At 46.1% G+C, this 22782-nt stretch overlaps 2 protein-coding genes across 6 annotated transcripts; one reads left to right on the top strand and one right to left on the bottom strand.

Moving 5' to 3' along the window:
• Window positions 1–1096: 1096 nt before the first annotated feature.
• Window positions 1097–22147, bottom strand: CUNH12orf43 (chromosome unknown C12orf43 homolog). Of its 5 annotated transcripts, none has more exons than XR_005956929.1 (8): window positions 21429–22147; window positions 21265–21313; window positions 20914–21012; window positions 20235–20308; window positions 19826–19916; window positions 18724–19442; window positions 6740–6911; window positions 1097–1204 (listed from the first exon to the last, which is right to left on the bottom strand). XR_005956929.1 is itself a non-coding variant. In XM_041488594.1 (6 exons), the coding sequence occupies exons 1-6, from the start codon at window positions 21961–21963 to the stop codon at window positions 19100–19102; spliced, it is 1191 nt and encodes a 396-aa protein (XP_041344528.1). In that variant the 5' UTR covers window positions 21964–22147; the 3' UTR covers window positions 18387–19099. The 5 variants fall into 5 exon arrangements, 2 of the variants coding, with proteins under 2 accessions (XP_041344528.1, XP_041344529.1); XR_005956931.1 differs by having other exon boundaries at window positions 21700–21869; XR_005956930.1 differs by lacking the exon at window positions 18724–19442.
• HNF1A (HNF1 homeobox A) lies at window positions 1203–17106 on the top strand. Its single transcript, XM_041488590.1, has 10 exons — window positions 1203–3152; window positions 9798–9997; window positions 10118–10304; window positions 10605–10843; window positions 11615–11772; window positions 13166–13367; window positions 14629–14820; window positions 15085–15206; window positions 15499–15640; window positions 16224–17106. The coding sequence occupies exons 1-10, from the start codon at window positions 2818–2820 to the stop codon at window positions 16349–16351; spliced, it is 1905 nt and encodes a 634-aa protein (XP_041344524.1). The 5' UTR covers window positions 1203–2817; the 3' UTR covers window positions 16352–17106.
• Window positions 22148–22782: the final 635 nt, after the last annotated feature.

Here is a 22782-nt window from a genome sequence, read left to right as displayed (position 1 = left end):
AACACTGAAAAGCTCACTGGTTTTCCTGCACTGGGGCTCTGAAATATTTAGTGGGGCTGAGCTATGCACTGGCACAGCCTGGCAGGTTCCAGTGAATGGAAAGATGAAGGTGGGTAAGTTCATTTGGTTTTTTGCTAATTGTCCAGGCTCCTATAGTTTAAAATGGACAATTCCAATATACCAAGGGAAAAATGCCTTCAGGATAAAGTGATAGAGAATATTTACCTCCTCCTCAGCATTTGAAATGTTTCCTTGTTCAGCTAAGCATTCTCCACATGGCATCCAGTTGTAGCATTCAGGGAGGTCCTATCATACAAACAGATGTGCGTTTCTGGGTTTATAGACTTCAAAGTTCACTGGTCTCAAAAAATAGCTTCTACAGCTGAAAGTCCTTGAGGCAAGCAGAAGCAGCAGCATCAGGACTTCTGGGTGCTTAAGGAATCCTTGAAACCACATAACACAGATATAACTTGTTGCTATGCTTTCTTCTCTTTGCAGCTTCCATTGACAAATATTGCTGTTCTTTGTTTAAACTCAATGATCTGTGTCCCCATCACCCCTCAAACATTCAGTAGGTTTATGTACCAACAGAATATGGACAACATTTTTAATAAAAACAGTGGTAATATTTTCCACCTTGGTTTATGTAAAAGAGATCACCATGCCAAAGAGAGGCAGAAATAAGTAACACAGAATGACAGCATCTCCTCTGTCACATATTGCAAGAGCTCCACAATCTGCTGTGTCTGCTTGCAAAATCCTGGAATTATAAGGACATATCATGCAGAAACTATGTCATGGTTGGATACTGTAATTGCAATTGAAAATTACTGTTATCAGCCACTAATGTTGTCACGTCTACCTGAGGGGAGGGAATAAAGGAAAACTGTAATAACAAATAAAATGCATGGAAATTGTATCAACACACTGACAGTACAATGCCAAAAATGCTCACCATTCTTTAAATACTCTTGTGATGGATGCAAAACCAGCACAACTCTTTATTAAGAGTATGACCCCAAAAAATCTATAGAAGCTGAAGTTTTCTTACATTAATGTTCACATGAACATTTCTTCAAAGAAATGTTTTTACACGGACTGGGAATTCTCATTCGTTTTTAGCCACACAAAGTCGTCAGTATCCATGAGAGCTTTGTTAACGCCCTGCAGGGAGGGGACGTGGTGCTCTGGGCACAGACCCGATCTGAAATAAAAGGCAAGAGTTAACACAGTCCCACCCGGTGCCTGGAGGGAGGGAAGGAGGGAGGAGGGTCCCTCTGCAGGAACTCTGTCCTGCAGCTGCTGACTCAGGGGTCTGGAGAGCTTGGCCAGTGGTGCCCACGGGGAAAACAGGAGCCAAGGTCCTCTGCAGCATTGTCTTGGGACACTGCCCAGGCTGGGGACAGCCCTGCCAGGCTCCGTTTAGCTCAGGCTGATGGGAGTGTATAGACACAGGCAGCTGCCCCTGGCATGCTTCCATCGAGACAACAGCTTTACATCCTCCAGGGAATCACTCGCGTGAGACACCCGTGCATGAGCCCACACGTGCACACCAAGTTACTCCCTAATTTAGCCATTCAAAGGAGATTCATTCCTATCATTTCAGATCAGAAAAGAGAATTTAGTTTAAAAGATTCCTGGAGAATTGTTTTAAGCAATTCCAGCCAAGCCAGGGATCGTGTTTTAGGAAATCACCCAACAGGTGGGAGCAGAAGCTCAGAGCAGGGCTGCTGTCAGGAAGGGATGGAGGCAGATGATAAAGGGGAACCACAAGCTTGCCCAGAGCACTCATCAGAAGTAGTAGGGCAGTTGATGATAGAGCAGAGGTTTGAGCATGACCCAGCACCCAGGGCTATCCTTTACCAAATAAATTAATCACAAGCCCTGCAATACCCCAGATTATGTAGGAGCACTGCTTTTGCTCATAGTTGAGCAATAAACATGGCAAGGTAAAATGGAGGTACTACTAGTATTTGCACATCAAGATACCCAGCAACCAAAGCCAGAAATGAAAAAGTCATTTAAATCTTGATGCTCTGCCACAGAAATCAGCTGGAGCTTCAGAATACCCTGTGAGGTTTGGGAATGTTAACATAAAGCCAGTGGTTGCCTCCCCCTCTACTGGGGTTGCACAAAGACCAGTGCAGCTGCCAGTGTGGCTTTCTCTCAGCCCAAAGCTTTTGGCAGGGCCTGACACTGGCTGTACTTCACCACTGCCAGAGCTCTGAGCAGGTTCTGCAATATTCCAACAGCAGCACCTTGTCCTGAGCCATGGGCAGCCCAGCACAGCTCCTCCTTTTGGGTACTCCACCTCCTTCCTTCTCCAAAACTAATGGGGCCAGAAGTAAGCCATGCTTCTCCATCCCCGTCTTCCTAGTTTTCTTTCCATACTCACTTTTCCATGCTGCAGGTTTTTATCCCTTCATTTTCTTCTCCTTCTCTCTCCTGCTTCCCTCCCTTTCCCCCTCCCCCTGCTTTCTCTCCCTCTGCACTTTGTGAACTGCTGCGGCAGTGCTGAAGTCCAAAGTTCAGTAACTTGCTAAAGCACACAGATAAATATGAACCTTGGAGAATTTACATTTGCTCCAATGTAAACAGATAGCCAAGGGTCCCTTTATCAGCACTGGCTCAGGACAGTCGTGGGGGGTCTGAAGTGGCTCAATTTTGTATTTTGTTTTTTTTGGGGGGTGTAAAGGCGGGAGGCTGTGCTGTGCCCACTCTCCTGACAGTCGGGCGTGTTACCTCGGGACCATGGTGTAGGGAAGCTGGAAGCAGGATAACCCAAATTCAAAGCCAAGAGACCCCAGGCTGAAGACCATGGTCTCGAAGCTGACTCATCTCCAAGTGGAGCTGCTGGAAGCACTGCTGGAGTCGGGGCTGACCAAGGAGACCTTGATCAAGGCACTGAGCGAAGCGGAACCCTACGGGCTCCAGAGCGAAAGTCAGCGCGCTATCAATGCCCTCCAGACTGAGAAAGGGGAGCCCTGTCCCGACATCCCCAACCTCCCCAACGGAATGGGGGAGTCCAGGGTATCAGAAGATGAAACCTCAGATGACGGAGAGGAATTTACCCCTCCAATAATGAAGGAGCTGGAAAACTTGAGCCCTGAGGAGGCTGCTCACCAGAAGGCTGTGGTGGAAAGACTATTACAGTAAGGACAGATTTACTGCTCCTCTTTGCTGCTTTCTTGCACTCTCCTTCTAAATCTCTTTTCCTTTCCCCTTCTCCTCAGTGTCCCTAGTACTCCCAACTGATCAAGCTGCACAGAGACAATCTTCATCCATGCCAGGACTAGCAGCCCCCAAATACCCCCAAATGTTCTATAAATGCTCAGATTTTCCTTGCATCTCGCTTAAAATGCATTAAGGAAGCTATGGAGCCTGATTACATATTTGACATGCTTATAGCATCAGGCTTCAGAATAGTCCAAGGCCTGTATAGCTCTCATCTCTTTGACAATGTTAGGGTTTCGGATTTAAATTTTTAATACAGTTCACAATTTCAGTCATCAGGAAGGAAAAATAAAAAAACTGGTCACTCTGAGCTGGTGCTATATTTGTATGAATGATACAGTGAAGTTGTAACATTTCCCTGCTGAAAGGATATTTAAGGATAATTATATTGTTAATTTCACTGGGGTTTGCTATAGATCATTGGCCAAAACCAAATCAAGAGACCTTGTCCTTGTTGTTCTTCTGAGTATGAAGTCTCCTGACTTTGCTGGGGATTTTTCTTGTAAAAAGCACACACCAAATACATGCAGAGGTTAAACCTGGACAGAACTCTCTGCTTCTATCATCCACTGTCTGTCACAGTTACAAAGTACATACACAGCAACAGTCACAGGGTTTGCTGCACCACAAATTTGCCTTTGCATACATCATTTTTGAGATTAAAAGACAGGGAAAGTTCCCTGAACCAATAAGCCTCACAACAGACTCAGATAAGTATTCACTCAGTTTCCCATTTGGGATTCTTACTAGGATACAATCCCCTTGGGACACCCAAGAGGTTTGTCCAAGCAAGGATCAGGCCCATCCTACCATCCATCACAACAGATTCCTGACTGCTTTAGGGCTATTCTGAAATGACAAGCTGATAGAAGACAGAGGTGCAGCAACATAATTCTCTTAAAATCTTCACTAAAATTTCTGAGGAATTTCTCAGGCTTGCTGATCACTTTCACATGCAAAGGAAACAACTGAAAATATAACAGCAGAAGCAGCATCAAATCCCACCACAAAAGGCCAGAGCTAAGAAAAGAGCATGACAAGAGTTAGCATTCACTGTAAATACTTAAAAGAAAGCTCCCTGGCAGATGGGGAGTTGATGATTCTGCAGAACCCAAGAGAGGAAAATTCACTGGATCAGCTCTTACCTGGGTGGGAAAACATTCCCAGTAATTCTCTCTTCTTCCTGGCCCAGTATGCCTCATTTCTTCCGCACTTTCAGCTCTTCCACATCTTTAAGTTTTCTCTACTTCCTTTACATCTTTCAGATTCTTTTTACCTATTTCCCTTCTCTCCTCACTATTGTTTCTGCTGCTATTCCTTCCATTTTGTTGTCTCCTTGGCTGATTCTCTCTGCCTCCCACTCTTTTTCTTCCCCTCATCCTTGTCTCCTTCTCATCTTCCTGAGTCTGCGTACAGGTCTTGGGGCAGTTTGAGCCCAGTGGCACCGGGCGGGCCCTGGCTAGTTACTAATTATCCAATGGCTTTATTATTTCTCTTTTGTCTTATAAATTTATAGATGAAAATACCCTGATAAGCTCTTTGATCATTAACTTTTGATGGTTTATCAAGTATCTGTCCAGAAAGGAAGCCATGGCAGTTGAGGAAGAGCCCCCTGGCTTTGTCCCTTTTTCTCTAATGAGTGGGTGAAGCAGGACTGAAGTGACATCTGCTGTGACCTAAGAACAGGCACACGGATGGAGGCAATCCTTCCTGTCACCCTCACTTCAGCACCATTTCTGGCTTCTGATCCTCCCTGCCTTTCTAGGATCTTGCTGCCAGTCTTCCCTGTGCTTACCAGCCTCACCACAAGTCTGACCTCTCTTCCAAAGCTGTGACATTAACACTTTCTGACAAACAGGCAGACAGTCTGCTGAGAGTTTCCATTTCACAAATGGAAACTGAGGCACAGACAAATTCTAGGACCTACCTAAACCGCTGAGACAGCACAGAGGAGACTGGGCAAGGACAGGGATCTCCTAAACCTCACACTGGCTCTTAATTACAAAGGCATTACTCTGAAACATCAGAGATCTCTGTCATCAATCTCCCCCACCACAGGATAGAGCAATTCACTTCTGCTGTTGATGACAACATAAAGACACCAGAAGCCTCAGTTTCATAAAAAGATTACAAGTGGAGGTCTATAGTAGACCAAAATTAATCAAGTTAAAATGAAGAGAGTATGAAGCCTGCATTGACATGTTTCACATTTCTCATCAAATCAGCAGTGTGTCTAAATATCTGTTCAAAGGATCTGAACCAGTATCAGGGGTTGGTAATACCTAAGAAGTTCTTATCTACTAATAAACTTTTTTTGGTTTTAAGATCAAACCTTTCCATTAATAGATGCCTTAAAGTAATGTCCTTAAAATAGCACTCTAAGTATTGTAAAGCAGGGCAGAACAGTCTATGGTAGAAATTACTTCCAGCAATAGACAAAAGAAAGGCAGGCAAGAATCTCCATGCCCAGGGACTCCCAGAAAAAGGTCGATGCTTGCAAAACTATTTCACCATCTACACAAGGGTTTCAAATGCAGAAACCAGATGGAGGCAATTTTCCCTTTAGACAGAAGTCTCTTTGGGTATTATTAACAATTCCTGATCTGCAGACCAAATTTTAACAGAGAGATTGACCTGTGGGCAGCAATTGCTGATACAGGAAAGTCTTTGTGGTAACTGCAGCCGTGGATATAAAGCCATTGCTTTATAAAGTAGAATAAGAAAAAGTGTCCATGATTAGGCTTTCCACGAGCTGGAAAGAGAAAAAATTGACAGCACCAAGAGACCAACTATGTCTTCACAAGACCACTGAAGCTGAAACTGGTTTGAAAAACTCTGGTCAAAGCTGAGTAGAACAGAGAAGATACGCCCACACGACTGGGTGCACCCATGGGTGTTGATTAGATTTTGTCCCTGCAGAGAAAACATGCTAAAAGGAGTTCAGATAAAGGTTTCTCTAGTGGGGAATTTAATTTTGTCCTTTCATATGTCTCACTGATCTCCCATAGATTTACAGTTTGAATAAAAACATTCTTTCCATATCAATCTACACACAAAACAAATTGCATCTATGATAAGAAATAAATGACTCAGTAGGGAGGTAGAGCTGTGAGGAGAAACTCCCAGATATTCCCAGAATATAAAGCAAGGAGGAGGCTACCTTGGGGGAAGGGATCATACTACTGCAGGTAAAGCAAATGAAGAGAGGTATAGTGACAATCCACCTGTAGGGCAAGGGCTGAAATTCCATTAGGAAAGAGAGAAATTGAGATAAGCAACAGATTTCCCCTGGAGGCAGGGATAAAAGCATGCTTTCCAGGAGGAAAAAAGAAAACAAAGATATACAATGACAAAGGTCCAGTCTTTCCCCCTGCTTAGAACGGCTCTAGTTGGGGAATCTGGAGATGAAGCTGCCACACCCCTTTCATTTCCACATATAAACCAAGATGAGGCAAACCAGGCCAAGTTCAACAGAAAGGAACACTGCCAGGATGGATGGTCTTACCTTCCCTCTGCCCAGCCTGGCTCCAGGCTGTGCACTGAGTTGTGGAGCAGCTCCAGAGGAAAGGGCTGGGGATGGTCCTGAGCACTTCACAGCTCTGAACCTCTGCTTGAGCAGGGTCTGGTCCAAAGCAGCAATTCAGAACCCACCTCAGGGAAATGAAGGCTTCTCCCACCTGAGAATCAGAACAGGAAAGAAGGGGAGAGAGACAGAATGAGGAAGAGGAGAAGAAAGAAAAGAACAAAGGAAAAATAAAAAGTCAGGAAGAGTGAAGGAGGGAGAAGGTCCCCTGAATGTTACATCTCCAGCTCTCTGGAATGGGTTTTCTTTAATGCTAACAACTTGATATTTACTTTCCATTTAAATTTGAGATGTTGCTATAAATTATCAACCAGCCTCTTGTTCCCTTTGAGTTTATAACTAACTACCTGGGTTACTTATTGTTCAGGTAACAAAAGGGAGGTGAAAACGCCCTTAAAAAGTGACCTCAGAACTAAGAAAATGGGAAGCTGACATGGAGAGAGGACCCTGGCCCCTGTGGTGGGGATGAGCCATGGAGAAGGGCTATGCTCACATGGCAATAAGCAACTGAGAGCAGGAGAACAAGAATTCAGAAGAAGGAAGTAAAAGCTACCTGTGTGAGACCAACTAGGAGACAGATTACACCCTGGAGAACAAGACCTTGGGGAGACAGTTGGCATCTGAGGGGAAAGGGAAACTAAAAGGGAGAAGACAGTCTTGGAGATAGGGAAGGAGAACTTGAGCAAGGCAGACCTATTTGTGCAGTTCTGACTCACTGAAACAATTGAGATTTGACTGTAACAGCAAGCAGGAGAACTCAGTCTAGAGTGAAATCCTCCCCTCTGACAGTCAATGATATTCTTATAGCTAGTGAAATGGAAGAGGTTTCAACTTCTGATGTCTTAGCCTGTGATGGAGGCTCTGCAGGTGGAACTGTGTATTTGAGCAAGGGTTCAGCTGGCCAGACTGTGATCACTTGGACTGTGGTGTAGCCTTGGGCCTAAAGTACTTGCTGCTTTGGTTTTGCAGACTGGCCTTTGACAATGTACAGAGTAGGCAGGATTTCATACAGCTGTCCTAGGAAATCACACTGTACTAAGATTCCCTGCACTATTTTGCATCACAAAGCTCCCGGCTGTGTCAAAAGAAGACAAAACCCACAAGTCTTTAACCACTGTGAGAAGAGACTCACAGAACTTATTGGTTTATTCCTGCCACAAAATGAGGATCTCAACAGGGGAGACGGACTCGACTGGGGTGGAGAAAGGAAATAACACATAACAGAGGCATCCATCAGTGGCAACACAGTCTTTCCTCATCCTGTCTGAGCCAGAATTCAAACTGAAGAGGCCAGCTTCCCAGTCAGAGGCTTTTCTCCTCTATACAGGGACTTGGACAATGAACACAGGGTGCAGGTGCTGGCCAGACTATCACAAGTACAAAGGCAGAAGACTGGTTTAGGCAGGAGGAGGGAATAAAAAAAGAAAGAAAGAAACAAACAAACAAAAACAACCAGAAGGAAAGAAAAGCTTTCTTAAATTCAGCTCAATTTGAGGTTTTTAAAAGAAAAAGATAGTTAAGGGAAGATGCTAAAAATTAGAAGCCTGTATGCAATAGCTCCAATGTAAAAGAGAAACAAATGTTCTATTTTAAGCAGGTTTTCAAAAGGCTGTATCTGACACCATTTGTGTCACACTTTAACTGCTGTGGAGCTTGCTCCTTGGACTACACAGCCCCTGGGAGAGGGGCTGCAGGGGAGCAGAGATAAGGGTGTTTGTACTGAGAGAACAGGTGTGGACTTTGTCCTCCTTATCACTGTGCAGCCTCCGGCAACCTCCTGAGTCAACAAAGCCATGAACAGCACAGTTGTTGCCTGTTGCTCAGACATGTGTGCTCTTGTGGCAGTTTCTGCACCATCCCAGGCACCGTTTTTTCTCCCTGCTGCTCCTTTGATGCTGGTGTTGAATGAGACACCAGTGTCTTCCTACAGCACTGCAAGCCATTTCCTCCAGACATTTCACACAGAGGCACAGAAGGATGCTCTTGTTCAAAGTGAGCCAGGAGCTATTCTGCAGAGGTGCTCTGGCACTGCTTGGGTTTAGACTGATGGGTTTCACATCTTTATTTCTACTGTGACTTTCAGCTGGGATGAAATCAATACACATAAAGTCACAGTCATGTTTTCTCTATTTTCCTCAAGAACCTTAATGGATATTCTAACTGGATATCATAAAACCCAGAGGATCACATTAATTATAAAATCCCAAACTGTTCCTGAAATTTTGTGAGCAGGTCTCCAACAGTTCTATTCCCTCGGCTGTTACCCAAAGGAGGGCAGCAATAGGAGGAATTAGTGGTTTGCCTGTAGTCCTATATTGCATTTAGAAGCTCTGAGTAGACCTAGGTGTGAACCAATGTGTTTGAGTAACACACAGCAGATGTGTAAGAACATAATTCTGGATGATTTGTCATATATATGCATACAGAGCTGTCATGTCACAGCATAATGACAGCCTGTTTCCATTGGCTGAATCATTGCAAGGCAACCCAACCTGGACCAGAATCAGGGTGAGTCAAGTTCAGTCTAGTATCACAATCAATCTGTCTGGGAAAACTCAGTACATCTGCCCCATCTGCTTTAATGAGAGTGGGATAGAGAAGAAAAGTAATGTAGGGAAAGGGAAGAGACAGGGTGCCTCTGTGTATTGGGAAATTCCCCTGGTAAGCCAAGTCTCCTCCCAAGGGCACACCTAAGTGTGTACAGACAGCACTTCGAAGGAAGCCAGTGCTACATCTTTTGCACTTTATCTCCAATGTCATGCAGTTTTACTTGGCATACAGAGTCAAAACTGAGCAAGGTAGCACGCTGAGGAACAGCTTTCCTCCCTGCAGGCAATGAGCACTCTGGCCTCACCAAATGTGATGGTGATGACTGACAAGTACCTCTCAGGAGCTACTGCTGCACTTCCATGAAACCCAGGTCTGCTGAGAGCAGGTGTTTGATCTCTCTCCCCTGAGAAATGCTTTCTGTTCCTTCCAGAGAGGATCCCTGGCGAGTAGCAAAGATGGTCAAGTCTTACCTCCAGCAGCACAACATCCCTCAGCGCGAGGTGGTGGACACCACTGGTCTGAACCAATCCCACCTCTCACAACACCTCAACAAGGGCACTCCCATGAAGACCCAAAAACGGGCAGCCCTGTACACCTGGTATGTCCGGAAGCAGCGAGAGGTGGCCCAGCGTAAGTATGGCAACTTCTGCTCTCCTGTCTCAGTGTCATAAAGGCTTCTGCTCTCCCTTGCTTGTCCCTACTCCTTATTGTTCTCAAGGAAAAAATTCCCTTGCCCCTTTGTGCTTGCAGAATTCACACATGCTGGCCAGGGTATCCTGACAGACGAGCCCATGGGAGACGACCTGCCCACCAAGAAGGGAAGAAGAAACCGCTTTAAGTGGGGTCCTGCCTCACAACAGATCCTGTTCCAAGCCTATGAGAGGCAAAAAAACCCCAGCAAAGAAGAGAGGGAGGCACTGGTGGAAGAATGCAACAGGTAAGGGTGGGTGAGTGTCTTTGAGGAAGAGAGGCACAGCAGGGTCCCTCTGCATTCTTGGTGCTTGCTGGTGCCACTGGGAGGCAGGGCAAAGGTACAGCACTGAGTGGCACCACTGACACCAGCCACGCTTGAATTAAATGCCACAACTGATCATTCTTTGTCCACAGAGTACAAGGAACGCCTCAGGTCTTGCAGGATCCTTCCACACTGTACCAGACCACAGCCACTTTGGGGCTGTGTACTTACTTTGTGTCTCTGAATAAGCCCAGCTCAGCAAGGCTCTTCTTTTCCCAACAGGGCAGAGTGTATTCAGAGAGGTGTTTCCCCATCTCAGGCCCAGGGACTGGGCTCAAACCTGGTGACAGAGGTCAGAGTTTACAACTGGTTTGCCAATCGCAGGAAGGAGGAGGCTTTCCGGCACAAGCTGGCCATGGACACCTTCAGCGGACCACAGCCCACCTCTGCCCCTCCTCTGACTCCACACAGCTCCTCCTCCCTCCAGCCACCTCCTGCTCTCTCACCCAGCAAAGTTCACGGTAAGGAACAACCAGAGGGAGATCTGGAAGAGAGCTGAACCTCCTCAAACTCAGTCACCCAAACTGTCTCCCAAGTCCAGCCCTTTAGGAAATGAATCTACAGATAGAAAAAGCAGATTTGCTACAGGGAAAGAGCAAAGGTGACAAAGAAACCATGTTTCTGGGTGAGGAGAGTGGCTACAAAGTCAAGGGAGATAAAATTCAGTAACAAAACCCACAGCCAAAGCTTCTCACTTACTGTGAGGCTTCCCAGCTAGAAGACATCAACCCCAAATTTCCTGTTCCAGGAGTCATCACTGCCTATCAGAAGTCAGTTCCATGCCCTTTCAGTCATGTGTGCCCCTTACTCCTTCCAATGCCAGCCCCATCAGACTCTGTGACAGACTCTGAGTTTTTAGGCATGAGGAAAAGTCATTCTCTATCCAGAAAGAGCACAGCTTCTTTCAGCTTCATGGGCCAGAGCTGGGGGTTGCTCTTACTCTGAGAAGAGATGATCTCACCGAGACTCCTCTCTACAGCCACTCCAGAGGGGTGGTTTCCTGCCCCCTGCAGCACTCAGCCAGTCAGTGTTTGAGGAAGCAGTTACACCAAATTACAGGGGAAAGTCAGGTCAGGGTGTGAGTGCCTGCTCTTCTGGTTCCCCTACTGACCATTAAGTACCTGCCCAAATATCTGGTGGCAAGTGCCTGCAGAGGAAACTGAATTTAGTGCCTGCCTAAGTTTCTCAGTTTCTCACTTGTGACAACCAGTTTCCCTCCTGTTGTGATGCAGGAGTGAGGTACAACCAGCAGCCAGCCAGTGAGGCAGAGTCCTCCAGCAGCAACCACCATGGGAACAGCTCCATGGTGACCACCCAAACCATCCTGCATCAGGTCTCTCCCCCTGGGCTGGAGCCCAGCCAGAACCTGCTGAGCACAGACACTAAGCTGGTAAGTGATGGATACTCCTGTTCTGCTGACTGGGAGATGTCAGGCCATATGAACTATTCATGGGTATTTTTTTTCTACAATGTTCTTAAACCACCTTCTTATGTTACATAGTCATATGTAACATATTGTTACATAACCTGTTATGCAACAATATGTTATATTAGAGTCACTCTGCACTGAGCATGTAAGAGCAATAGTCCTGAGATATATGTGCCCTCTAGACTGTGGTGAGGGCGGGTATTAGAGCATGAACACAATAAGTCATTCCCTCATGAATAATTAAAACAGTCTGTTCAGAAGTACAGCACTCAAGGTATGACAAGATTTCCTTCTTCCCAGGAAACCCTATTCTCTCCTCCTTCCCACAGAGAGATTCTCATCTCTAACTCTTATTTGGACTCTACCCATCCCGAGAGTAGATCAGACCAGTGGGATTACGAGAACACAGACCCATACTTACAGCTAGTTTATCTGTAAAAATGAAGCCTAACAGCCTGGATGCAGACATGTACTGAATAACTAGATTGCCTCCTCAAAGCCAATTTCCTTCTGAGATCTGACGAGACTTTTTCCCACATCATTAACAAAGAAGCATCAGAACTACATGACTGATCATTCTCAGTCTACACATTCCCTTGTTTTCAGAGAAACAGTCAGCAGAAGTTTGCATTAGCACAGGCTGGCTGGAGGCAAAGTTAAGGTTGCTAAAAATGAGTATGATTTAAATCTCATCAGTCACTCACTCTGCTGGCTTTCTGGTCTCTTGCTGAAGAAAATAAGTCTTTCATGAGGTCCTGAAAATCTTCTACGTCTGTGTTCTAAAACTGATATCAAGGTGGTTTGTCCCACTGTTTAACCTCTTTGTGCTTATTCTTTCTAAAGATTCCTTACAGCTTTTTGTCTGAGGGGAGAGAAAAGAAGTATAATAGAAGGCATGTAACTTTCTCTATCAGCCAAATTACTAGAATGCTTTTTTGCTCTTCCACAATACTATGACTATAGGTCCCTAAAGGAAAGAGGAACTCCTGGATTCCATGCTGAACTCTACTTCTAGAATTACCATGTGAAGTCACCTGAGCTCTTAAATTCTCTGAGCTTCTCCTTCTGCCCTCAGCTATGAAACAGAAGATGATCTTTCCCTATAGAGAATGCAGTGGGCTTAATCTCATTCTTACGATTTCTTAAATGTGAAAGAACTAAACCAGCAGGGATTTACTCTTAGTATGTCAAGAGCTGACCTGTGCTAGTTAATTGATGAGCACACAGGAACTGCAGACAAGGATATGTGAAGGCCTTCCAGTCAGCAAGGAGGAAGAGCAGGAGCAAAGTGTTTGTCACAGCTTTGGGACATGCCTGCTGCAGGTGGCACATTCGGGATTCTCCTTTCCCACAGGTATCAGCTCCTGGAGGAACTCTCCCTCCTGTCAGCACCCTGACTGCCCTGCACAGCCTCGAGCAAAGCCCACACACGCTGAGCCAGCAGACCCAGAACCTGATCATGGCATCCCTGCCGGGGGTGATGGCGATCGGGGCGGGCGAGACCCCGTCCCTGGCTCCCGCCTTCACCAACACGGGCGCCTCCACCCTGGTGATCGGTGAGTGGAGCCTGCAGGACTCTGCTTCCTGCAGCAACAGCTGCCTCTCCTGGTTACAATTACCTGCCCCATTTTCAAAGCCTTATCACTAAGCTGGCAGTGACACCAACCTGAGGAAATTGTCCCCAGAGATCAGCAGCACTGTTGGCAAGTACCAGTGGATTAAGGACAGATGTTTCTTGTTCATGGTAGAATTACGTTACACACAAAACCCACGTTTTAAGAGTAAGGGACTTTCACAATCTATTCCTACGCCAATGTTTTGGTTTGCTGCTCTTCATCTTTCCAAATATAAATATAATACTTCCTTAAAATGGTGAGAATTAAAGCACGTTCTTTGTGCTTGAAAGACAAAACACCACGTTCCACTTCCTGCAAAGAGCAGCATATGCCTTTGGAATTCTCAGCAGTAATTACTACTTTTTTTTATATTTTTCACTTTGACAGCTTGTCTGGACTTTTACGAGATTTCCTTTCATTCCAAGACTAGTCTACTGCCAAAGTGCATCTCATTAGAGGAAAGGAAAATAAAGCGTATACTCTTTTCTTACACTTTCTTCCCAGGAAGAAAGAGGCCTTGTTTTGTTCCATGGTGCCATGGTGACAGCTGTGAACTAATTTCCATTTCTTCCCAAGATTATGATATGGATTTGAATTCTGTGCAAACAAACAAACAAAAAAAACAAAAACAAAAACAAAAAAAAACCAACAAACTGGAGTGCTGGAGAGACCTGCTGATTTACAGGGTCTGGACAGTGGTGGGAAATGGGCAGTAATGTGTGAAACTTCTACCTCTCTCACTGATTCAAACTCCTTAATTTGGCAGCCCTAGTAAAAAGAGTTGAAACTCCATTCCACGTGGCTTGACAGCTACAATCTAGTTGTCTGTGTTGCCAATAGTTTCATAAAATAAAAAGAGTAAATTAACTGGGCACTGAGGTGATGCTCTGAATTTATTTTTGAGCAAGGCTTCCCTGGTGATCACTAAACTGGAAAAGAAGCTATATTGGTACACAAGAATGTAGACAGGAACAAACACTGGAAACCAGAGGTGGGTTTATGCACTTTTTGGACATTTCCACTTTGCTCTCACAGGCATGAAATCTATCCATAGATAGCCAAGGGAACACCTGAAAAGCAGGATCTAAAACCACCCTGCAGTGACAGGCTGCCCCAATGGCTGTTTCACATGCCCCTGTTGCAGAGCAGCCACACTCCTCCTGCAGTGTGGACACCACTGGCAGCAGTCCTTGTTTTCCAGGCCTGGCCTCAACCCAGCCCCAGAGTGTTCCTGTAATAAACAGCATGGGGAGCAGCCTCACTACCCTGCAGCCTGTTCAGTTCTCCCAGCAACTGCACCCATCCTACCAGCAGCCCCTCATGCAGCAGGTCCAGAGCCACATCAACCAGAGCCCCTTCATGGCTACCATGGCTCAGATCCAGAACCCTCACGGTAAGAACATGAACTCATTTGCTTAAGTAAACAAAAATAAAGACACTGTTCCTGGAGTGCATTTGCTGGGTCCTTGGGCTTACAGCATTCTGTTTTCCTCCTCTGTTATTGTTGCTCTAATTATGAAATTCTTTTCTATTGCATTTATCTCCCTGTCCCTCCACTCCCAGCATTTTGGAGACAGACAGCAGGTCCCATTGCATGAAGAGAACAACTCAGCCAAAGTTCCAGCATCCACATTATGTTGTTTTCTTTCATGCACAGCTCTCTATGGCCCCAAATCTGAAGTGACTCAATACACGCACGCAGGCCTCTTACCACAAACCATGGTGATAACAGACACAGCCAATCTCAGTGCCCTGACCAACCTGACACCAACTAAACAGGTAACAGCCTTTCTTTAGCCTTTCTTCCCCCTCCTGAGAGCTGCACGCGTCTGCAGGCAGCTCCTTGCATGTCAGAGAGCTTTTGGGTGTGTCTATGCTATCCCAGCAGAAGCATCTTTCTCATCTCCTGCCCTGCTGGTACCAGCTGCAGCACTGGAGGCACTAGAGCAAGTTCTTCACTGCATCATCCAGGAGGACTTCACCTCCCCAGAAACTGCACCTGCTCAATGCTTCTCTCACAGCTCTTAGAAGGGATGTAGAAGCCAGGCACTATTAACTCTCTTTTCTCCAGGCATTCACACCTGACTCAGAGACTCACACCGAGTCTGGGATGCACACACCAGTGTCACAGGCACCAACAATCCATCTACAGAACCAAGACACAACAATCCAGCACCTTCAGCCAGGCCCACGCCTCACCTCGAGCCCTGCTGGTAAGTGCAGCAGCCACTTTTGTAGCTCTTAAGCCATGTATTACCTAGCTTTTCTAGCCAACCCTGTAAAATCCAGTTAAAAAATGGTAATTGGGGTTCTCAATTCCCTAAATTGGCTCTGCCAGTGTCCTGAGGGGTTTGAAAAGTCAATACAAGGAAAAGATTCAGAGCAGAGTCCATGTAAGGCCACACAGTGGAAATTGGTCTCCTTCAGAAAGGCAAATACCTTGAGAAATATCAACAAAAATCAGTGTCAATAAGTACCCAGTCCTGTGGGCAGCTTTCAAGGCTGAGAAGCCCAAGACTCCCTCATGAAGACTCCAATTGGGTCTTCCCAGTTCTAAGAGGAGAACTAGGACATCAGCTAGAATTCTTAGAACTGAACTCTCTGGAGATTGGTGTCCTCAATGTTTTCAGGCTGGCTGTGGACCCAATCCAGGTATTTAGCAACACACAAAACACACAGACAGAAGCAGTTATGGCCCCAAGCCAGGAGGGCACAGCCATGCTGGAAATTGGGGTGTACATGCAATAAAGGGACTGATGAGAATCTGCAACTGACTTCTGCCTGTACCTTTGGCAGTGTCCTCCAGCAGCCTGGTGCTGTACCAAAGCTCTGACTCCACCAACAGCCACAGCCAGCTGCTGCCATCCACTCACAACGTCATTGAGACCTTCATCTCCACACAGATGGCATCTTCCACCCAGTAACCACCACAAGCAGCTCCTGAGTGACTGCCACAGCAACCTGCCAGGTGCAACTCCAGCCGTGTTTGCCACCACAGCCTCACACAAACCCCTGCTCAGCTGCCTCCAGGAGAGAAAACGTCTCAGGCTCAAGACAGACAACATGGAAAGATGATGCTGGCACTGCTGAAATCCACTGCCACCCACCTCTACCCCCCCAGAAAAAAAACTCCCAGCAAACCTAAACCCCAGCAGCCAGGTCAGAATGGCCAGACATCCTTTTGTGGCTGCCCAAGAAGGAATCCCAACAGCGCCAGGACGTGGATGTGACTTTAATTCACTCAGCTTTCATCAGGCTGGGTCTGTATGAACCTGCCAGTACCAGACTAAATCATGTGGGAAAGAGCAAGGCTGAGCTGCCAAAGAAGGAACACCACCTTTAAACACTCTCCTCCTTTGCAAGGAAGCACCAACAGGAACTACAATAATTGACAGCACCTTGGAAGTTCCTGACTTTGCAATGAGAATAACCAAGAAACAGATTTGGGAATGGCTTGGCACCAACCTGTCAGTATGGGATCACTGACAAGCTACAAATCCTTAATTAACTACCAAAATACCAAACATTCTCAGTTAAAAATGACCTGCTCTAAAATCATGCTATCCTAGTGGAAATGGCTTGGTTGTTTTTGATATAGCTCTGCTTTGTTTTAAATGCAGAAATTAAAGTTTAACAGCTGCAAGGAGATTCCAGTTCTCTGCATTAACCCTGTGGATTCTCATCTGACTTACTGAATGATTTGCAGGAGGGCATTCCCCACTGGTCCCTGACACTGCCCAGCACCTGGGAGGTTCCCATGCTCCACACAGAGTAGTTTTACCCACAGTTTTCTCTATAAACACTCAGCCTGGATTCATTTTACAGAACATGGCTCATTCTCACCTTCCATGTAGGCTTGATTTGTAGTTCTTTGTATGCAAATAACTGCCCAGGGGTCTAAGAGTCTTGCTTGCACTAAGTGAAGAGTTTTAGTCCCAAGGACCTACTTATGTAATTCCTCTTCTAATTATTCCTCTCTATTTACTCTCAACATCCACATCACTGATACATCACTAGCTAGACATGAAAACAGCCCCAACTAAGAGGTTTTTGTCTGTGACAAACTGAGCTACTCTTTTAACTGTGAAATGGATGAAAAACCTTGAGACTGGAAGGGAGAACTGAAAAAGCCCAACAGTGAACTCTTCAGTTATCATATCTGGGAATATCAAAATTGCAGATGTCTGTCAAAAGTTTTATAAGAGTTTCCTCTAGACACCATCAACAATTTCAGTAATGAGATTCTGTGAGGAATTTTATCCTAGAATTGTTTCCTAATTTCCCATGTACACCAGTTGCAAATACATCTAATTTCCAGTTAGCATAAAAATAAACCCAAAACAAAGCAAAAGGAAATGTTTAGGCCACCATGCATTTGAAAGATCAGGTTTAAAATTCAGTACACTGAAGTTTTAACTGCACATAAGGCAAGTAACTTCTGCTGGCACATTCTGTTAGATTATAAGCCAATTTTCTACTCAGCTTTTCTATTTCTGGATAGCAGCTGTGTTTTTTTGACTAAAAACCAGCAAGAATCTTACAACAATTTCCCATGCTCAAAGAGCTACACTTCACTCTTTTGGTTTCTCTAATCTGGCTTTCTGAACTTCTGAATTGGGCCATTAAATTGGATCTCCTGAAACCCAGGAATCTTAAAAACATAAGTATCTATCAGTAACACTTCATCTCCTGAAAGACTGGGAAGTGAAGAATAAACAGACAATGAGTGAAAACTACCAAACCTCACAGTATTTCAGGGAGACAAAAGTCATTAACCAGCCCAAACAAGGACTTAAACGTGGTTTTTAAATTGTGTTTAAGTCCTTCCTGTAGCAATTTCATAGCATTGATCACCCAGCAACTAAAAAGCCATCCTGAGCCACCTCTAGCTCTGCTGGGGACAAGCTGAATACAGCAAGAAAGCCACTGTTGTACAAAACCTTCCAAATTAAGTAGGTCCAAGAGTGTAGTAAAATTTAATAACAACAGATGCCATAAAAAACCCTGTACATAAAAAAAAAAAAAAAAAAAAATCAATGGAGACAAGTGGAACAGTAGGATGCATTTACACCAACCCTGAAATCAGCTCACCACACACAGTTTATGTGCAGGGGCCCTGGAGAGGTGCAGATTGCAGAGGGATTAGTAACACAGCAGGTTTCAAAAACAGATTGTTATGATGCTTGCAGGAAAAAAATAAGGGGCCCTGATTTCTGACAGGACACTTTTGATAAATGAGTCTCCCACGGGCTGGAGCTATTCTTAGTAGTCTACAAGAGAAAAAGCAGTTGATCACCTGTTGCCATGTAAACCAAATTCAATTCATCATACACTTTCTCCAGAAGGGTTTCAGATGTGAAGGAACAGACCAGGAGGAATGCAGCTATGATCACATCCCTCTGTCATGAAAGTCTGGCACAGTATTTAATCCTTTTAGATTGGGCCTGCATAAGCAGCAGCACAAACAACTGCTGTGTGAGGAGAACAATGTTCCCTTCCTCGGGGACGCCAGGAGCACAGGAAGTCACTTAATTAGTCTCTCAGGCCACTGAGCTTTTAGAACAGACACTTTGCCAATTAATTTTCCCTCATCTGCAGCAACTCTCATTGTTAGGTTTTCTTTCAGTTTCCTTCACCCATCACAACCACCTGCTGTTTGCAGAGCAAAATCATCATTCTTTTTTCTTCTTTTTCTTCTTCACAGCTCCTGGCAGCACAGAGTTCTCTCTGTGATTGCTGTTCTGTCTCTCCTGCTGGCCATTTGCAGACACCAGCCGAGGCAAATCTTTGCAGATCTGGTCACACTCTGCTGCATCTATTATTTTCTCTGGAATATTATTCTCTCTCCTAATTTTCTTCTTCTTCTTTTTTTTCTGGTTGGGCTCTACATAACCCTGACTCTGATCCTGGCTGGAGCCCTGGGACAATGCAGGGAAAGCACTTTGCTTCAGAATATCTGCAGCTGACACGGCAGCCTCCTGGCACCTCTGCCACTCTTCGTCACTGTCTGTGTCACTGGAAAGGTAACAAGAGGGAAGGAAGTTGTGGTGCACTTCTGCCTTGAATTCACCCAAAACCTGGACAGCAGAGTAATCTGAGATGAGAAGACACTAAAAACATCCAATGGCTCTGGGGCTCCCACACCCACAGTTTGCATTTAACCAGTCTGAAGGCCAATGTGTTCTTTACACACACTAGGAGAGGAAAGAAAATCTCCCACAAACATTTCTAGTTCCCCAGCACTAAAAAAGAAACACAATTCTGGTCTACTCAAATATAAAAGTCATAAATACAGATCTCAAGCTCTTTAGCTTCCTATTCCCTTATGGGAGTCCCAGCTGCCTGTGAAATGTGGCATGCAACAGTACCTGAGGAGAAAGCAGCTGGCAGCACCTCACCTGGAGCTGACTGGCCTCCTCCTCCCTGCTGCAGGGCAAGGCTCTGGTTTCCCACGGTCTCCAGGGACAGAGGAAGAGAAGAGGCGAAAACCTGAAGTATGGAAAGGGGGGTTTTAGGCAGAATATAAAACAGAGGTGGAAGCAATCTACTGCTGTTTCCCTGGAAGGCTCAGTGCTGTTTCTGTATTTCCACAGTGCTTGACAGCAATTGTTTGGGACTGTGTGGGAGGACTTGGGGCACAGAGGTCAGAGCTGCAGAGTGACAGCCCTCACAGACACCACCAGAAATCCTTTCAGTGCAAATGTTTATTAGCCAGTTGGAAGTACAGCTGGTGATGGACAGGATCCATCCCACCTGCCAGCAGTTAACAGGCACAAAACAGCCACGAAGGCTGAGACTGGAACTCACCATCATCTTCAGAGTCAGACTGTGCCAACGAAGTCTGTGATGGTCCTGATGAGTCCTTCAAGACAGTGATGAAACTAAAAGAAAACCCCAGTCAGATCTCAGACAGGTTTGTGCAAACTGAGCTGCAGTTGGATATTTCTGGGAACCAAGACTAGAGGGAGATGTTGCACAGATCCTTTTCAGTAAGTGAGGCTGCCTCAGCTCCCTGTTCCCAGAGCAGACCAGGCTTCTCTCCTCAGCAATGCAAGCCACAAGAACAGTTTAAAACCAGCATTTCTAAGGGCAGCTCTGAACAGCAGGAATTCCAGTTCTCCAGGGCCGTGCTTCACAACAGATAGAGTGGCAGTCCAGTACCAGGCATCCTGCCAGCACAGCCCTGAATCAGGTACTGGTGCAGCTTGTAAGAACAAATCAAAGATTCTCCTGCCAGCCTTTACATGATGGAAGTCTCTTTTCTCCCCACAAGATGTTCACCACAGAGGCAAATAAAGACAACCAGTGCTGCACAGAGAGTTTTGACCAGATGGGCACAGCACATCAGAAAAATTAGGTCACAGAATATTGGAAGCTTGTACTTAATACAGGCATGAAGGAGACAAGATGTTGAATTTCCTGGGTTTAGCACACAAACACATCAGAGTAACTGAGCCACAGAACACACGTTTCAAGCCTTGCATACCTGTCTAGCATGGTTCCCAGTTTCTTTGCAACGTGTGCTCTGAACTCTGGAGTTGTCTGGAGCTCATTGTCACCCTCCTGGCGGCCGATTGCCTCACGCCCGTTTGAAATAAGAACAAGGATTATCTCTTTTGAGGCCAATAACATCTGGCCCTCTCACCCAAACCCTTAAAAACATACTATTCTGTTCAGATTTAAGCATCATTTCAGATTAGGTTGGACTAATTCCCCAAACAGAAACTTTCCCTTTCAGTATGAAGTATCACACGGTACAAAGTAGAAACAGCATAAATACTACACATTATTTTTTTCTTCAGGGAAACATTAAGTCTGAAACCAGAAGCAAAAATACCTCAGGCTTGGCTGATCTTTAGGCTGCAATCGATCCTTTTTAAAGCCCCCTGAAAAGAATGTAGCAAAGGTACATTTAGAGACCTGTGGCCAGGATATCTTTAACTCCCATCAGGTGCATGTTAGAGCATAAAGAATTACGCCTGCAAGACAGCCCCGGCCCACCTGCGGGGGACAACAGTTCTGAGGGGAACGGGGAACTTCCCTCAGGCCACGGCTGCAGGGAGGAGGCTCTGGGCCCGGTTGGAGGCCGGACATGGCCTCGGGAGGGCCGGGCAGAGCCCCCTTCACTTCTGACACCGGCACCGCGGCAGAGAGGAATCCCCGCGGCCAGGAGGAGCTGCGGAGGGGCCGGGCCGAAGCGGCGGGGCGGGGAAGAGAGAGGAGGGCGCGCCGCAGCGAGGGAGCAGAGCCCAGCCTGTTCGCCGCCTCTCACCGCTGCGCGGCTCCGCCCGCGCCGCCGCCAGCGCGGTGCAGTCCCAGGCAGCCTCCCGGAACCGCGCGGCCGCTTCCCCGCCGCTGTCCGAGTCCGAGCCGCTGTCGCTGTCCGGGCCCGAGCCGCCCCTGGGCGCCGCCATCTTGCAAGCGCGGGACACGCTGGGCGCTGTGGTCCGGCCGCGGCGCATGCCGGGAGCTGTAGTCTGGCCGCGGTGCATGCCGGGCACCGTAGTCCGTCACGGCTCCCATACCCGAATTTCATAAACTCATCCTTGTTTTAATAACTTCTGGAGGACACGGTTCAAGTCTTTGGGGCCCTGGTAGCTTTCTAATCAGTTACTACACTGACATGAAAATTTTTGGTGGAATGTGGAAGCTGTGCCCAACTCTGCCGCTTTGCTGACAGGCTGAAAACAAGAGAGCTGCTTTGCTGGAGATTTTCACCGCTCTGCAGGTAGGACTGCTTTGTGTGTTCCGCATGCCACCAGCCCTGTCACATTACGTGCTACATTTTCCTCTCAACTTGACGTTTTGTGGTGTGATACAACAACATATTTGGTGATTCCAAACATGGAATCAATGGATATCCATATCCAATGGATAACCATTTTGCCATGAGTTTTGCCAAGCCTGTGTGCTGCTGAAAGAAGCAGGAAGACTCTGTATAAATGTTTTTATCCTGCCGGACACTTCCTGGCTTGCACCTTCCGACCTTCTCACTAGAGCTGTGCAGTCTCAGGCTGCAGACAATATCCTTGGGCTCTTTCTTGGCACTAGCTTCCCTTTGTTTTTTCACTATTTCCTCAGGAAACTCACCTTCTGTAGTGCAAGACCTTGGTTTAGGATTCACCCATTCTCCACTGTGTAAAAGAACAAGTAATTTTGGGCTGTCTTGTACCTTGGAGTCCTCAGGACTGGGGTGCCCTCAGAGCTGGGACAAACCCTCCAGAAATGCCTTCTCAGGCAGGTCACCTCCTCTCCCTCGCTTTCGTCCCTGTTTCTTTGGTTTCTCACAACTGTATAAATACCTCTATCAAGCTCTGAATACTTTATCAAGCTTTAAATGCCTGTATCAAGCTCT

This window comes from Pyrgilauda ruficollis, unplaced genomic scaffold (genome assembly GCF_017590135.1).
Source record: "Pyrgilauda ruficollis isolate IOZ18807 unplaced genomic scaffold, ASM1759013v1 scaffold9, whole genome shotgun sequence".
In the NCBI taxonomy this organism is placed as follows: Eukaryota; Metazoa; Chordata; class Aves; order Passeriformes; family Passeridae; genus Pyrgilauda; species Pyrgilauda ruficollis.
Note: the sequence above shows the minus strand (reverse complement) of the source record. Positions and strands in the feature narration are given on the sequence as shown.

Bases quoted from the DNA above. Each gene is read 5' to 3' on its own strand.
- HNF1A (XM_041488590.1), top strand. From the start codon at position 2,818: ATGGTCTCGAAGCTGACTCATCTCCAAGTGGAGCTGCTGGAAGCACTG. The intron at 3,153-9,797 runs GTAAGGACAGAT...TGTTCCTTCCAG, and splicing joins GTGGTGGAAAGACTATTACA to AGAGGATCCCTGGCGAGTAG. The intron at 15,641-16,223 runs GTAAGTGCAGCA...TACCTTTGGCAG, and splicing joins CCTCACCTCGAGCCCTGCTG to TGTCCTCCAGCAGCCTGGTG.
- CUNH12orf43 (XM_041488594.1), bottom strand. From the start codon at position 21,963: ATGAAATTCGGGTATGGGAGCCGTGACGGACTACGGTGCCCGGCATGC. The intron at 21,013-21,264 runs GTATTTTTGCTT...TATTTCAAACGG, and splicing joins AAAGATCAGCCAAGCCTGAG to GCGTGAGGCAATCGGCCGCC. The intron at 20,309-20,913 runs GTATGCAAGGCT...GTTTTCTTTTAG, and splicing joins CTGGGAACCATGCTAGACAG to TTTCATCACTGTCTTGAAGG.